The 15,780-nt window shown below is 58.5% G+C and overlaps 1 protein-coding gene across 15 annotated transcripts in view; it reads left to right on the forward strand.

Moving 5' to 3' along the window:
- Positions 1-15,780, forward strand: part of SPEG (striated muscle enriched protein kinase) — a 56,580-nt gene that overhangs the window by 7,080 nt on the left and 33,720 nt on the right. For 5 of the 15 annotated variants that reach the window (XM_082466547.1, XM_082466546.1, XM_082466543.1 and 2 more), the window contains exons 2-7: positions 2,054-2,083; positions 2,683-2,772; positions 2,855-3,191; positions 6,307-7,610; positions 9,439-9,582; positions 9,927-10,109. In XM_082466547.1, the coding sequence (XP_082322673.1) occupies positions 2,054-2,083; positions 2,683-2,772; positions 2,855-3,191; positions 6,307-7,610; positions 9,439-9,582; positions 9,927-10,109 (2,088 nt within the window). Of the gene's footprint in view, positions 1-15; positions 130-1,085; positions 1,129-2,048; positions 2,084-2,682; positions 2,773-2,854; positions 3,192-6,306; positions 7,611-9,438; positions 9,583-9,926; positions 10,110-15,780 lie in introns of those variants that run through there. The other 10 variants (XM_082466552.1, XM_082466553.1, XM_082466549.1 and 7 more) reach the window with 9 other exon arrangements.

A 15,780-nucleotide genomic window follows, 5' to 3' on the forward strand; every position in this document is an offset into this window, starting at 1 on the left:
CCGCTCCCCGCCTCGCCCCCGGCCCCGCCTCCGACTCCGCCCCGCCCCCGCCCGTCCCCTCCTCGCCCGGCCGCCGGCCCGGCCCCCTCCCCCGCCATGAAGAAGCTGTGGGTGAAGAAGCGTTTCCAGGTGAGGGCTCTGGGGGCGGGCGGCGCAGGGAGGGGGCAGGAAGGGCTGGGCGCCCCGGAGGGAGGGCGGGTCGCCGCGGCCGGGCCCGGGGAGGGGGCGCCAGAGCCGCGCCTGCCCAACCCCGGTCCCCGAGGCCGCGGGCCGGGCGCGCTCCGGGGGGCTCCCCAGCCTGCGTCAGGCCCCTCCCCTCGCCCAAGCGCAGACCCCTCCAGCGCCCGCGATCCCCGCGACCACCGGGGAGGCCCCCGCAGCAGCCCTCGGCGTGGAGCGCCCACGGGCTTCTGTGCCACCTCTCGTCTCTGTCCAACCCCTGGCCCCCGCCTGGCTCTCCCCAGCCCCCCACTCCGGAGCCTTCCATCTTCCGGTGCTCCTGAAAGCACCGCGCAGGGATCTGCGCTGAGCTCAGTGCATTCCCCAAGCCCTGCCCTGTCCTCCGCGGACCCGGGCCTCCTTCCTGCTTTCGTGAGGCTCCGGCCCTTTGGGGGATCTTGCCCTCTGCCCCTTCATCACCCTCCCTGCCCTCTTGACACCTATCCCAGGTGTCTGTCCTTCCCCCAGCAGGAATCTGTGTCCTGGTCCCTCCATCTCCCAGTCATCCAAGCATGTCCTCCGCCCCCCCCCCCAGTCTCTTCCTTCACATCAGTCAGCCTCTGTCTCTGGGGGGTGTCGCTCAGGTCCCCAGTCCTCCTTCCAGCCTGTGGCCCTTAGTCCTCTCTCCTTCCTCCCCGCTCCTCCCCAGAGGCATGCTGGAGCTCCAGCTGGGAGGGCTGACAGGCAAGGAAGAGTGGAGACATTCCCTACAGGGGAAGCTAGCTGCCCAGGGTCTCTTCCACTTTCCCCACCCACATTGGCCCCTGGAATGACTTTCTGTTTGATATAGAGGTTTGGACGAGAGGTATAGGGAGGTCAGGAGCAAGCCTTCCCCTCAACAACTCATTCTGGCTTTTCTCTTTCAGAAAACCGGCCACTCCCGCCGGGCCTTTGGCCGACTCACCCATGGTGCGTGGACCATGAGCTGCCTGCTGTAACCCATGAGCACTCCTCCTCTTGGGTCATGTCCCTTCATGAGGCACCCAGGCCTTGAAGATGGCCCATGAGATGCGGGACCTCCCACATGCCCACACTCACCCACCCACCCAAGAAGGCCCCTTGCAGCTGAGAGAGGACCTAGCAATGGGGGTGAGGGGTTAGCTGGCACACCCCGTCATGGGCCTGGGCTTACTGTTCTCCAAATGTGGGCCCTGTGGGGATGAGTTCAGTGCCATGCTTCTATAACCAGTACACGGCTCCTGCTTGTCATGGCACCCGGGGAGAAACTGAGGCACAGAACCTGATAGAATTTGGGGAAGTTAAAAAATGTGCCCAGGAAACTTTGCTCCTAGCCTGACCTCATTTCTGAGGACCATTCAGCAGTAGAAGAGAGGGATCGGGAAGAGGGTGCCTGTCACATCATGATGCAGAACAGAGGGGGAGGTTCGTTTGAAAGGAGAGGTCGCAAGGCAGATGCACAATGCAGATATTGTAATAGAGGGTGGGCCTGACCCCTAATGGGGGGCCTGGATCTGTGACTGGGCCGAGCACAAGTAGGTGTGTGTATGTGTGTACATGTGTGTGTGTGGCCAGTGGGAGCACCAGTGAAAGTGCCAAGGATGCCAAATCGCTTGGGTAGTTAGTTGAAGAATCTGCCAAAGCACATGGGCTCCCCAGTGTGGGGCCCCGTGGAGCCTGCAGGCAGTCAGTGAATGAGAGATGCTTTGCCCATTCCAGGTGTCTCCCTCCCCCGACTCCCATCCCAACAGGGCATCTCTGGGCACTGGGTAGCCTCATGGCCCCTCTGTCCTGCCTGCCCACCGTGCCCTACCCCACAAACCCTCTGATAACAGTCTGTCCATGTCTCTCTCCTGCTGCTCCTATGGAAGCGAAGTTTTCCGCTCCTGCAGAAAGCAAAGTTACGGTAGGAAACTGGCTCCTGCCCTAGCCCTCCACTTCCCCACTTCCCTGCCCGACCCCGGCCTCTCCTCGCCCTGCCTCAGCTGCACCCTGATGTGTTCCGGCTGGTTTGGGGTGGAGGACAGGCTGGCCCTGCGGTTGGTCGAGTGCCTTGACAGTACGACTCTGAGGTGACTCCCCTTTGTTCCTGGGGTGCCAGAACCCAGAACTTAGAGCCTTGGAACCTAGGACCTTATTATTTGGGGGGCTGCACAGGAACTTAAGTTATCACTGACAGGGGAGGAGGGAGAGGGGCTGCAGCCCTGCAGTCCATTAAGTGGCCGGGAGGGGGGACTGTAGGTAGCTTTGAGGGCACCACCAAGGAGGCAAGGGTGAGGAGCCAGGGGCCCAGAGATGGAGCCAGGGGACTGGCATGGGAGGGGTTACCCTGTGCCTCCAGGATGGGCAGCAGGATGTGGGGAGAAAAGGGGGGGAGGAGATAGATGCTGGAAGCCCTGCTGGTGGCGATACGGAGCCTCCTGTGGGGGAGGCAGGAGGTGACAGAGGGAAGAGTTGGAGTCGGAGGGAGGGGAGCCCTGCCCACACAGACCCCTTCTGCTCCAGACTCGGAGACGGGCGAGGATGACATCAGCGACGTGCAGGGCACCCAGCGCCTGGAGCTTCGGGATGACGGGGCCTTCAGCACCCCAACGGGTGAGCTCTCTGGGGCGCTCACAGAGCCGGCAGGCGGCCTTCCCACAAGAGGTGCCTCGCTTCACTGTGCTCCTTTCTCTAGGGGGCTCCGACACCCTGGTGGGCACCTCCCTGGACACACCCCCGACCTCCGTGACAGGCACCTCAGAGGAGCAAGTGAGCTGGTGGGGCAGCGGGCAGACGGTCCTGGAACAGGAAGCGGGCAGCAGGGGTGGCACCCGCCGCCACCTGGGCAGCCCAAGGCAAGCACAGGCAACCGGGGCCGGGCCACGGCACCTGGGGGTGGAGCCGCTGGTACGGGCGTCTCGAGCTAATCTGGTGGGCGCAAGCTGGGGGTCAGAGGATAGCCTTTCGGTGGCCAGTGACCTGTACGGCAGCGCATTCAGCCTGTACAGAGGACGGGCGCTCTCGATCCACGTGTAAGTAATGGCCTCACCTGGGCCCGCACTGTCCCACCTTACCATGCCGTCCTGCACTGCCCCTCACTGCTCGTCAGCCTCCACCCCCCCCATCCCCTGCACCATCCATCCCTCTGTGCACTTCTCCACCCCCACCCCCACTGCTTCCACTCCTGGCCCCCGCTACCCACTCTGTCTTCCCACACGGCTCCATCCTCCTCCTGTGCCGTCACCACCCACATCCTCCTGCTGCCACCTGTCCTGGCTCACTGTGCCATCCCCATGGTCTCGTGGACCCCTCTCTCCCTTCCTCGTCTCCTCCAAAATCTCCACTCTCCCGGGGGCCCTCTCCAGCCTCACCCATTCAGGCTCCAGTTGTCCCCAGGATCCCCCCCACCAGGGGCCCCCTCCGTGCCTGCTGTCTCAGCAGCTGCTGCCTTTTCATCTCTCTGCACATTCCTGTTCCCATGTGGGCCTTTTTCTGTGAGGAACTGAACCTTTCCGCACGGCAGCTCCCGGGAGAGCAGGAGGGAGCAAGAGCACAGCCAGGAGACAGAAGCGAGCGAGGTGGTCAGGGGGTAGTTGGGGCCAGGGGCCTGGGAAAGCAGGGGGATGTGAGGTGGGTGGAAGGCAGGGGGCTGGGGCAGGGAGGAATGGCGATGGGGGGGGCCTAGGGTGGAGGCAGAGGGCTGGAGTGATGGAGGTGGAGGCATGTGAGGATCTTGCGGGAGACGCCCAAGGGTGGGGTTGAAGGTTGTCCTGGTAGGCGGTGGTGAGGAGCAGAGGTGTTGGAGGGAGGCAGTGGAGCCATTTTTGGAGATTGGAGGCTGGCAGATACAGGAGGGAGTGCTATGGTTGAAGAGGGGAGTGGCTGATGAGAGAGGTATTAGGGGGCATTTGGGGAGCTGACGGGGGGCCTGATTCGTGCTGGGTATGGGTGTGTGGGGGAGGTACCATCATGGAGGAGAAAGAAAGGGCCTGGTGGGGGGAGGCCTTTGTGAGAGTGGCTGAGGTTGCTAGCGGAAGGCAGGGGAGAGGTCCCGGGCAGGCGCAGGGGAGGCGTCCTTGCTTTATCTGGTTGGCGCTAGCCAGGCACTCCCGTGCCCTGGACTTGCCTTTTCCTTCCCTGCCTTTCTTTGCCAGGCCCCAGCCTGAGCCTGGAGTTGCTATGGCAACTTCGGAGGAACCCATTTCCTTAGTGATATCTGTGGTACAGAGGCTGGCCTAGAGCTCGACACTGCCGGCAAGAGGCCTCCTCTGCTGTCCCCAGTTTCTCTCCATGCCTCACCCAGTTCCCAGAGGCCATTCCTCAGGGACTTTGTTGTCCCACCCCCAGAGTAGACTCTGCCTCCCTGTAGGTGGCTGGCTGAGGTTCTGCTCCCTAGGGCACTCTGGATTGCATCCCCGCCCCCCACCAGAGGTGAGGTCTGCAGTGTAGGTGGCTGACCCGGGTAGTTTAAAACATCCTGACACTCGGGCATCCCTAGAACTTCTGCTCTTGGCCAGTACCGTACTATTTCTCCTCCCTTCTGTGCCCCCAAGATCCCATTTTGCAGGGAACAAGGGCTCAGAAGCCAGACTACCTGAGTTTCAACCTAGCACCAACCATTTACTAGCTGTGTCACCTTAGTAAGGCACTTCACCTCTTTAAGCCTCAGTTTCTTCATCTGTAAATGGAGATAATAACAGTCCTATTGCAAAGGACTGTTGTGAGGATTAAATGACTCAATGCATTTTAAGCATTCAGTACATGCCTGACACATGATAAGTACTCAGTGAGCCACTTGATAAGTTTTTTTTTTGTTTTTGTTTTTATAAATTTATTTATTTATTTTTGGCTGCGTTGGGTCTTCGTTGCTGTGCGCGGGCTTTCTCTAGTTGGCGGCGAGTGGGGGCTAGTCTTCGTTGCGGTGCGCGGGCTTCTCATAGCGGTGGCTTCTCTGGTTGTGGAGCACGGGCTCTAGGTGCGCGGGCTTCAGTAGTTGTGACTCGCAGGCTCTAGAGCACAGGCTCAGTAGTTGTGGCGCACAGGCTTAGTTGCTCCACGGCATGTGGGATCTTCCCGGACCAGGGCTCGAACCCGTGCCCCCTGCATTGGCAGGTGGATTCTTAACCACTGCGCCACCAGGGAAGTCCCCATAAGTTTTTATTAAGCTGTCTCTTATGTGTTAGGTATGACGCTAATATCTCAGATTCCTTTTCTTGCTAATTTTTATACTTGATGTGCCCCTAAGAGTCCAGATGGGGAAACTGAAGCCCAGCTCTTGGGCATCAAAGCTCTGAAGGTGAGAGGGGCACTCTGGGCTGACCAGCTCCTTCCCTCCTCCTCTCCTCCCACACCCACCGTTCAGGGCCGTGCAGTAGTTATTCAGGAGCTGAGTTATTTCGGAGCATACCCCTCTGGGGAGTTTCTGTGTTTCTTAGGGGGGTTTTCAAGGACTCAAGGTAACTTTCCCAGGGCCAGGACAAAGTCAAAGCCCTGTACTGGGGGCAGATTTATCAAAGGGAACAGGAACCTGGGTTTCCCACTCCAGGGACCCCAACTGCCTGCCACCTGCTGTTAGCACTGCTGAGGGGCTCAGGTCTGAGGAGGTGCTAGGCAATCTCAGGGATAAGGGCATTGCTCCTGGAAAGCTTATGCCTGTTCTTCCAGGGGCACGGTGAAGGGGCTATGTCCTGCTGAGGATGGGCAGGGCTGTGGGGGCCAGCTGGGGGCAGGAATGAGTGGGAGGCTGCATTCCTGAGAGGGCCCCTCCCCATCCAGCCCTCCTGCCTTCCCTCACCACTTCATCCTTCGGGTGCTAAGCCTCATTCTTTTCTCTCCCACCACTCAGTTCTGTTTCTGCTATTTCCCAGCTTCTGGGGCTGGGGGGAGGGGGCTGGCCAGAGCCCCTGGGACTGAGTCTGTACCTGGACCCAGCCACCAGCCCAATCTTCCGGTGCCAGAGCTGCCAGCCTCTCCCCAGCACCTGCTCTGGCTGTGCCTTCCTCTTGGGGGCGGGGGGAGGAGGAGGGGCTGGCCCATGTCACCCCCAAGCCTTCCCAGCATGCCCACCGCCCGATTTCTGTCACGACCTGAAGGTCTAGGAGGGGAGGCCCCCTGAATCTTCTGCCCCTCTTCGTCTTGGTCCTGCAGCAGTCTCCCTCAGAGCGGATTGCACAGGGAGGAGCCTGACCTTCAGCCTCAGCCGGCCAGCGAAGCCCCACGTCGCCCGGCCCTCCCGCCTCCCTCCAAATCCGCGCTGCTGCGCCCACCGTCCCCTCGGGTGGGTAAGCGGCCCCCACCGGGACCCGGCGCCCAGCCCCCAGCCCCCCCCACACCGCCCCACCGGCGCACCCGGGAGCCGGTGCCGCCCGAGGACGCCACCGCCGAAGAGAAGCGAGGGAAAAAGTCCAAGTCTTCGGGACCCTCGCTAGCGGGCACGGCGGAGTCCCGGCCCCAGACGCCCCTGAGCGAGGCCTCGGGCCGCCAGTCGGCGCTGGGCCGCTCTCCGAGGCTGGTGCGCGCCGGCTCCCGCATCCTGGACAAGCTGCAGTTCTTCGAGGAGCGCCGGCGCAGCCTGGAGCGCAGCGACTCACCGCCGGCGCCCCTGCGGCCCTGGGTGCCCCTGCGCAAGGCCCGCTCGCTAGAGCAGCCCAAGTCCGAGGGCGCCGGGCCGTGGGGCACGTCCGGGGCTTCGCAGGAGGAGCTGCGAGGGCCGGCGGGCAGCGTGGCCGAGCAGCGACGCCTGTTCCGGCAGAAGGCGGCCTCCCTGGACGAGCGCACGCGGCAGCGCAGCCAGGCCTCTGACCTCGAGCTGCGCTTCGCCCAGGAGCTGGGCCGCATCCGCCGCTCCGCGTCGCGGGAGGAGCTGGTGCGCTCGCACAAGTCCCTGCGGGCCACGTTGCAGCGCGCGCCGTCCCCTCGAGAGCCCGGCGAGCTCCCGCTCTTCTCCCAGCCCTCCACCCCCAAGACCCCGCAGGCCTTGAGCCCCGCCGCCGCCGCCCAGCTGCCCCCTCCCAGTGTCGCGGGGAAGCCGGGGGATGAGCCAGGGAGGCCCCGGAGCCGCGGGCCAGCGGGCAGGACGGAGCCGGGGGAAGGCCCGCAGCAGGAGGTTAGGCGCCGGGACCAGTTCCCGCTGACCCGGGGCAGAGCCATCCAGGAGTGCCGGAGCCCCGTGCAGTCCCCGGCCGCCGATCTCCCCGAGACCAGGACGAAAGCGCCCCCGGGTCGGAAGCGGGAGCCCCCGCCACAGGCCGTGCGCTTCCTGCCCTGGGCCACGCCGGGCCAGGAGGGCGCTGCTGTGCCCCAGACCTTGGAGAAGAACAGGGCGGGGCCTGAGGCCGAGAAGAGGCTGCGCAGAGGGCCGGAGGAGGACGGCCCCTGGGGGGCCTGGGACCGCCGAGGGGCCCGCAGCCAGGGCAGAGGTCGCCGGGCCCGGCCCACCTCGCCTGACCTCGGTAAGGCCTCGGGGAGGGTAGAAGAGGTGCTGAGACCTGGGTGGGAGCGTGTCTGGGAAGAGCGAGGCTGCTAGGCAGCTGCGAGGGTGCGGTTTCCCAGGGAAGGCATGCACCCAGGTTCGAGTTTGAGTGAAGGATTGTGAAGGCCCCTTGTGTATAACCTGCCCGCTGGTGACGCAGAGTGTGAGAGTGGTTTGATGGAGGCTGGGCAGAGCCGAGGTGTGAGCAGAGACCTGGTGCCCAATGTTTGCTATAGGCCCCCTGAGTCCAGTGGCCTGCTGGCCCTAAAGGTGGACCTAATGGTGGGGGGAGGTACTGTGGGAACCTAAGGAGCCCCTCCACCCCCCACCCCTCTGTGGGTGAGACAGAAGCCCGTCTCAATAAATAATTGGTTATGTCCCTATTACAGGTGAGCTTTGGGCCAGCCAGTTCTCAGTATTTACCTTCCCATCCCGGCAGCATCTCCTGACCCATCATAGCTACTAAGATCTGACCCAGCCTCCCTTCTAGCCTCCTCTCTCCCATCTTTGAGTCCCTGCATGGCTGAGCTGACTGTGTGTTGTCTCTCAGTCTTCCCGTGGGTGGTGGCCAATAGCCAGAATGCCCTTGCTGCCCCTAACTCTGCCTAACTGAACATCGACTTGGGGCCACTCCTGGAGCGAGACAGAGGAAGCCTTCCTTGACTCGCTCCCACCTCAGCTGCTTTCTCAGGCCAGATACCTCTACCCCCTGCTCCTAGGACGCCCTGTCAGTATCTCTTTTAGCGCCTATACCACCCCTGGTTTTTTTTTTTTCATCACGTTATTTTTCATTTTAGTATTACTGTCTCAAAATCTTTAGAGATGATTAGAGATCTTTAGAGATGATCATGGTCCTGCTAGCCACATTGTTGCATATCCACAGCCATGTCCCAGGCATTGTGTTAACTGGGCACTTAGGGATGTTACTTTATTTTAATCTGTATGTCAGCTCTGCAAGATGTTGGGTGTTATTTATCAGCTCCATCTTACAGATAAAACTGAGGCATAGAGGTTATCTAATTTACCCAAGGTTATGTAGCTAGGAAACAGCGTAATTGGAATCCTCACTGTTCTTTTGGCTACATACGCTGTGCTTTATCTAGCTTATAGAATGTCAGAATTAGAAAATACCCAAAGAGAGCCACAACAGTGGAGTTTTATGATCTCTTTGTGTGTACAAGCTTCCTGTAAGCAGGGACTGCATCTTATTTCCTGTTGTGTCCCTGGTACCTGTACAGAGTAAGCAGTAAGTGCGGTATTACTGTTTGATGAATGAACACAATCTAAGCTGATCTTCATGAGTCCTCTCAGATGGCTACCGGAAGCACCTGCCACTCCCTCTTCTGAATCCAGTGGCATCACTAGTTTGATAGTTCACTGCGTGTTGCCCTGTGACACTATCATTGCTCAAGTCTTGGTTTGCTCTTGGCTTGTCTGCTGTCTGTTTGGAAGCTTGTGAAGTCTCGTGCCCCTGAGAGCACCTTACACAGGGCCTGATCTACCAACCCTGATGACTGATTTGTGTGAAGACATACACAGCACAGTCCCTGTCTTCCTCCAGAAACCAGCACTCTTACTGTGGCTGAAATTGAGCAGCCAAACCATTGTAGAGTCCAGGCCGCCCTGTCCTGTTTAAGAACTCCCTTCTGTCTTCCTTTCTTTCCTGTCTCAGGACATTCAGGAGAGAGGCCCTTTGCTCCCTAACCCTTGCCTTCTAGAAGCCCCTCTCTCTGGGTTTGCCCCCTCTCCCCCTGAGTCATCCCCACAGGGACCGTGTCCCCTTACCCTGTCACCCATGTCTCCGGCAGAGTCTTCGGATGACTCCTATGTGTCTGCTGGAGAGGAGCTCCTGGAGGCTCCAGCCTTTGAGATCCCCCTGCAGAATGCGGTGGTGGCCCCGGGGGCGGACGTGCTGCTCAAATGTATTGTCACCGCCAACCCCCCACCCCAAGGTGAGCTCTAGGCCTGGGGCCAGGCTAAGATTGAGAGAGGGAGGGGAGATTCCCCCCCCTCCCTGCCCCCCACCCCAGTCCTCAGAGGGCGGGGTAGGGTGGGTGAAGGGGGCAGATCATCTGCTCCATGGGGCTGGCTGGACTTCTCTGTGTGTGTGTTAGGGGAGCTTTTCCAGAATCCCTTGAGAGAGGGAAGGGCAGGCCTGGGCTTCTGTGACTGAGGGGCATTCCTCGGGTTTCCCTAGGGTGGGAGAGGAGTGCCGTGGGCTCTGTGTGGGGTGGGGCGAGCCCCCGTGGGCCCCTTTGGGCAACGGCAACCTAGTTATCCCGCTGCTTCCGCACAGTGTCCTGGCAGAAGGATGGGTCCTCGCTGCGCAGTGACGGCCGCCTTCTCATTCGGGCCGAAGGCGAGCGGCACACCCTGCTGCTCCGCGAGGCCCGGGCAGCCGACTCAGGGAGCTATGCAGCTACTGCCACCAACGAGCTGGGCCAGGCCAGCTGTGCTGCTGTGTTGGCCGTGAGACCTGGTAGGGAGCCCGCGGGCCCTGGGGGGCCGGGTGGGGTGAGCAGTGACCCTTCCCATTCCTAGCCTGGAGCTTGGGCTCTCAACCAGTGTGCAGTCTGTTCTCGTGTGTTGGCTGCTCTGGTGGAAGCATTTTAAATGGCCCTGGCCTCAGGGCAGGGGCCAAATTCCCAAGGCACACGCCAGATGGGCCAACTCATGAAGTCATTGAAATTTGTCTTTAGCATCATCTAAATGCCATCCTCCCATGGCATTTCCCTGATCAGTGTCCTGTGGAGAAAGCAAATTATTCTTGAGTCTCAGAGAAAAAGAATCTCCCAGCTCAAAGGGCTTAAAAGCCATCAGGAGTCTTCTGAGGCCATTTCCTGTCTAGAACGGCCACCCTCTCCACCCCGGCAGTAAAAAGAGATGCTTTTAAGTGCCACAACCCTCCCCCACTCCCTTGCACCTTCTGTTGAACCCAGAGCCCTAAAGAAGGTGCAGCTGAGAGCGCCTTTCGGGAGGTGGCAGTGGCTGAGGCTGCCTCGTTTTCTATTTTTATGAAAGTCCTTTCTTGGTGTCGGACTATTTCCTTTGGGTTTAAGCCCACTTTCTTTCAGGTTGAGGACTGGTGTCAGTGTGCATGGCCAGTTCAAGTCATTCAGGTTGCTGGACCTGACAAGGTGCTAGCCCTGGGCGGGGAGTGGTGGGGCGGGGTATAGGTGAGGCTGGGTAGGGGGTGTTACAGAAGGAAAAGTCGCAGACTCAACCCTTAAGGACATTATCACTGGATAATGAACTTAGATCAGAGGACCTGGGTTGGCAGACAGTGCAGGGCAGATGAACCCAGTGCCTAGAACAGCCAAGTGGTCGGTCAGTGTTGTGGGATGCTGGACTGAGAGACATCAGAGCCCTGAAGGAGCCTGGGAATTAGGTGGGCAGGGGGCGGGGCCGGGCATGCCTGGAGAGGGAAGAGCACGCACTGTTCTGTCCCTTTCTTTCACTCAGTGCTGCAGGAGACAAGATTACAGAGCCCAATTTGCTGTGGTCCTGGGGCCTCAGCACCTTCACGATTAGGGAGTTCTTGGTGGCATCTGACCTGAGTCCCAGTCTTGCATTAGATCCTTTGGGCCGCACATGTCTGGCTTTGCAGAACTGTAGGTCTCCCTCTTCCTTAGCTTACGTACACCTCCCAGGAACCCATGTGTTAGGCTTTCTCCTCCTCACCCCTCCCACCACGCTGAATCATACCCATCCCTCCACTGCATGCTTCCGTCCTTCCATCACCTCTGGGATCTGCCTTCTGACTCAGCTCCCAGCTCCCCTTAGGTGGCTCAGACCTGGCTCCAGGACTCCGGTCAATACCTGGCTTGGGCTGAGATTTGGCACGGGGTTGTGGGCGAGTTGCCCCAATACTGGCTTGGGGCCATTTGGGAGCCTTTTAAGGTTGGGAAGGAGGCTTGGGCAAGGCAGCTGTCAGCACTTGACTGGGAGTTCTGCATTTGCTACGCCGAAGCTCCCTGCACTTCAGTTTCCTCGTTTGTAAACCAGAGATAATTATACCATCCCTACGAATGAAAGCAAATGTGTGAACGAGCTTTATGAACTGTAAAACTGTAGACAAATGTTAGTTGTTAGCGTCATTAAGGGGTGATGTGCACAGGAGCATGGGTTTCCACGAGGTTCCTGGGAAACTGCCTCTTCCTCTTCTGCCCTTTCTTCAGACTGTCTGTGCCTTGGGGACTCCTCCCCTGCCCTTGCCAGGCCTGCAGTCCCTCCATATTTCCCAGTCCCTGGGTCTTCAGCCCATCACAGCATCTCTGTGCCTCCTCCACCCTGGGGAGCCAGAAAGCTTCATCACAGTAGTCAGCTGTACCAGGTGTTGCGGCCAGGGAACAGCTTCCGTAAGTCAGGCTGGCTGGAGGGCCCCAGGGCTTGAGGGGCAGGCATGTGAGTCTAGATTTGGCTGTCGTGGAAAAAGCAGATTTTCTTACCCTACAAGGCACTGTTTGGTCCAGAGCAGCTGGACGGGGACCAGTGGACCCAGAGAGCAGCAGAAATGGGCGGAACCAGTGGGTGGCACAGACATTTGGCAAGGGAGGGGGTCCCAGGCCTGGAGTCTGTAGGGAGTGAGGGGGCGGAGCAAGGGAAGGGGGTGTGCGCTGTGGCTGGGAGCAGAGCGGGTTGGGGGAGGGAGTGTATAGCGTCTTGTGGGAAGAGGCCTCACGGAACCACCTCCCTTTCTTGCTCCTCACGGCCCCCCCTGCTAACCAGGGCTGGCTTCCCAGTGCCCTCTTGGGGTTCCCCCCTCAACAGGACAAGCTTTTGAGATCCCACAGATCTCAGTTCCTGGTTGAGAACTTCGGGAACAAGGAGAACTTAAGAGGTAGTTCCCTGGGTGCTGTGATTTGGGGGGCAGAGCCTGTCTTCACTGCCTCTGACAGCCCCACCACAGCCCTGGCTCCCTCCCAGCCTGCCCCACCCCACTGTTAAACTCTGTGGAGACCATGGTCACGCTCCCAAAGGGGGTGTGTGGATTGGGGCAGGGGGTTGGGGAGTGTGGGAGGTGTGTTTAACCGAAGCTAAGCATTCTCAATGCTGCCCGCATCCATCACACAAGCCTTTACTGAGCACCAATCCGGTGCCGAGTGCTACATCTCTCTAAGCAGTTTCTTGTGTTTGGAGAGTGCCAGATACTTTTTTCCAAACCCTTTCACATTTCTTCCCTTACTTGAGCTGCACTGCACCACATATACCCCTTGGAGAGGGACATCTCAGGTAGTAATATTACCATTTTACAGATGGGAAGATGAAAGCATAAAGTGACAGAGTTAGCACAAGGCCAGCAGCCTTTACTGAGCATCTATAATCTGCCTAAGAACGTTAAAAGCAATAGGTGATTTAGGGTGATGGAAATAGTCACCTGTGAAGCAGATAAACTTAGTGTGGATGGCAGAATAAGATAACATGGCTCCTTAGCATTTACTGCATGCTTCGTGTGTACCAGGCCCTGTGTTGATTGGGTTATCACATTTAATCCCCCACTGGGAGGTAGCCTCTATTATGATGCCCACGTTACAGATGAGGAAGCTGAGACTTGGAAAGCTTTAGCAAATTACTCCAGAGCATCACTAATCATAGAACCGATGATAGAAATGTTCTTACATGCACTAAAAGGGTAGCCACTAGCTACCTGTGGCCGGCCGTTGAGCACGTGAAGTGCGGCTAGTGTGACTGAAGAGCTGACTTTTCCATTTTATTTAGTTAAAGTGCACAGAAATAGTCTAAGGAAACTAGTGGCTACCCTACTGGGGTGCTCAGCTCTAGGAGCGGAAGCCACTGGGAGGCCGGGTCATGAAATGAAGCCCTGTCCCTGGGTCTCCCAAACCTGTACTCCAAACTACTGTGCTGTACTGTCCCCTTTCCCACTACTCTGAAAGGGTAGAATTGTGAGCATGAGCTCCTGGGGCAGGGGGTGGGGAGGCAGAGGCTATCGATGCCCTCTGTGGGTGGGTCAGCCTGGGGGGAGGGTTCCTCTCCTTCCTCTCTGAATCCCCACCTTCCCCGTGGCTCTGGTCCTGCTTTGTTTCCCTGAGTGCCTGGTGTGCCCATGCTCAGCTCACCCCCACCGCGGGCTCTGGTCAGGAGTAGCGGGAATATAGGGGATTCGTGCCCCCGGGCCTCCATCCTGCTGCCTTCAGTCCTCCCCTCAGGCCCAGGTCTCATATATTTGAGCCCAAGGTTCTAGAATTTTCCAGCTGAGACCTTGGCTTCTATACTTCCCCTCAGCTGGCCACCGTGTTCTCATCTACAAAGCAAGGGTCATTGTAACTCCTGGGCTACTTCCTTGATAAGATTTGTGAGGCTCTGTGGGGCTAATGATTTAGCTAAGGACATTTTGGCCAGAGGATAAGGCTTAACAAAGTTCATTCTGGTCCCACCTATAGGACCAACACCACCATAACAGAAAAGAGGTGGTTTATTGGAGGTCATGAATATAAAAGGAAAGGAAGAAGAAATCACGGCACCAACATCTGCCCCCCTCTTTTCCTGGCCCTGGTCTTGGCCGGCTACTGCAGAATTACAGGTTTTCCCTTGGGAAGGCAGTGGCTGCCCATGGAGAGGATCTTGAAATGCCACACGGCCCTTTTGTCCATCCTTGATGGGGGTTTGGACAGCATCTAAGAAACCAGTGTGGTCCCTTGACCCGACTCAGCCCTCCCTCCCCACTCCTGTCTACCAGAAGCAGGTCGGCCCCAATTGGTGCCTTCCCCCAAGGCTGTTACCTCAGAATGGGGGCCCTCACGCACAGCTGTCAGAAGAATGAGGGTGGAGAATTCCCTGGCAGTCCAGTGGTTAGAACTCAGCGCTTTCACTGCCGAGGGCCTGGGTTCCATCCCTGGTCGGAGAACTAAGATCCTGCAAGCCGTGCGGTAAGGCCAAAAAAAAAGAAGAAGAAGAAGAATGGGGACCTAATCTACCATGGGTGCCAATTTATCTAAACATGCAGCAACCCCAAGTAACACATGTAGGGAGTTAACCGCTTCCATGGCTAGGTCAGGCTGCCCAGGTGAAATTCTCTCCGCTTCCTTGTCCATTTTAAGCCAAAACGGAAACATTCTCAGCACAGCGCTTCTCCTTTTCCAAGGGGAGATACTCACGGCAGCACCTGCGGAAATTCCCAGCTGCAGACCAGCCTGTGCATTCTTTTCCCTCACTTCCGTGGTGGGATTGCACAGCAGACATATATAGAAATCCTGAGACAGTGCGTGTGGAGAGCCGGCTGTGAACAGCCAGACCATTTATGTACGTGCTGTGAACCTCCAGCATGTTACTCCTTCCTCAGAAACCTCACGGAGCTCCCCTTTGCCTTCAGAGTGAAGGCCACACTCCTGGCCTCGACCACCTGGACCTGAGGATGACCCAAGGGTGGCTGGAGGCACCTGCTCCAACACTGCCATGTCCCACTTCTTTCTTGTTTACCCAGTTCTGAGCCAGAAGGTTGAGCTACAGTTCTCTGCACACGCTTTCTGCCTTTGAGCATTTGCTCAAGTGGTTTCTTCTGCCAGGAAACCTGCTTTTTCCTGCTTAAACCAAACTCTTAATTCTAATACCACCCTTCCATCAGTTTTCCCTTCTTCCCTGAGCCAAAAGCAATGTCCTGCTCTCTGCTTGTCTGGCCCTTATCTGCCCCTCTCTTGCCGCCTTATTCGTGCTTGCTGGTATAGTCGTGTGTGTATCTGGTTTGTCATCCCAACCAGCCAGAAGGTTCCTGAGGACATCACTATGCCTTCACCACTGTCAGCCCTTCCAGCCATACCTGAGGCCCTCCTGGACAGTCAGGGGCTGAGTGGACCGCAGGGACTGTGTGTGAGGTGGCACAATGGGGGTAGAGACTTTCACAAGGCCCTGGAAAAAGCTGGGTCACATGCAGAGGCTGGGCGGGACCTGCGTCTGCAAAGGGTAACGAGGATCTGCCTGAGAGTGGAGGTTGGGATGGCAGAGGAGACCACGGAGTAGTGGTCCTCAAAGTGTGGTCCCCAGACCAGGAGCGTCGTCAGCACCTTGGGAATGTGTTAGAGATACGTGATATCAGCCCCAGCCAGACCTACTGGATCAGAAACTCTGGGGCTGGGGCCCAGCGAGCTGTGATTTAAGGAGCACTCCACACGATTCTGGTGCCCGGTGAACTCCGA

Source organism: Balaenoptera physalus, assembly GCF_965194825.1.
Source record: "Balaenoptera physalus genome assembly, chromosome: 6".
In the NCBI taxonomy this organism is placed as follows: Eukaryota; Metazoa; Chordata; class Mammalia; order Artiodactyla; family Balaenopteridae; genus Balaenoptera; species Balaenoptera physalus.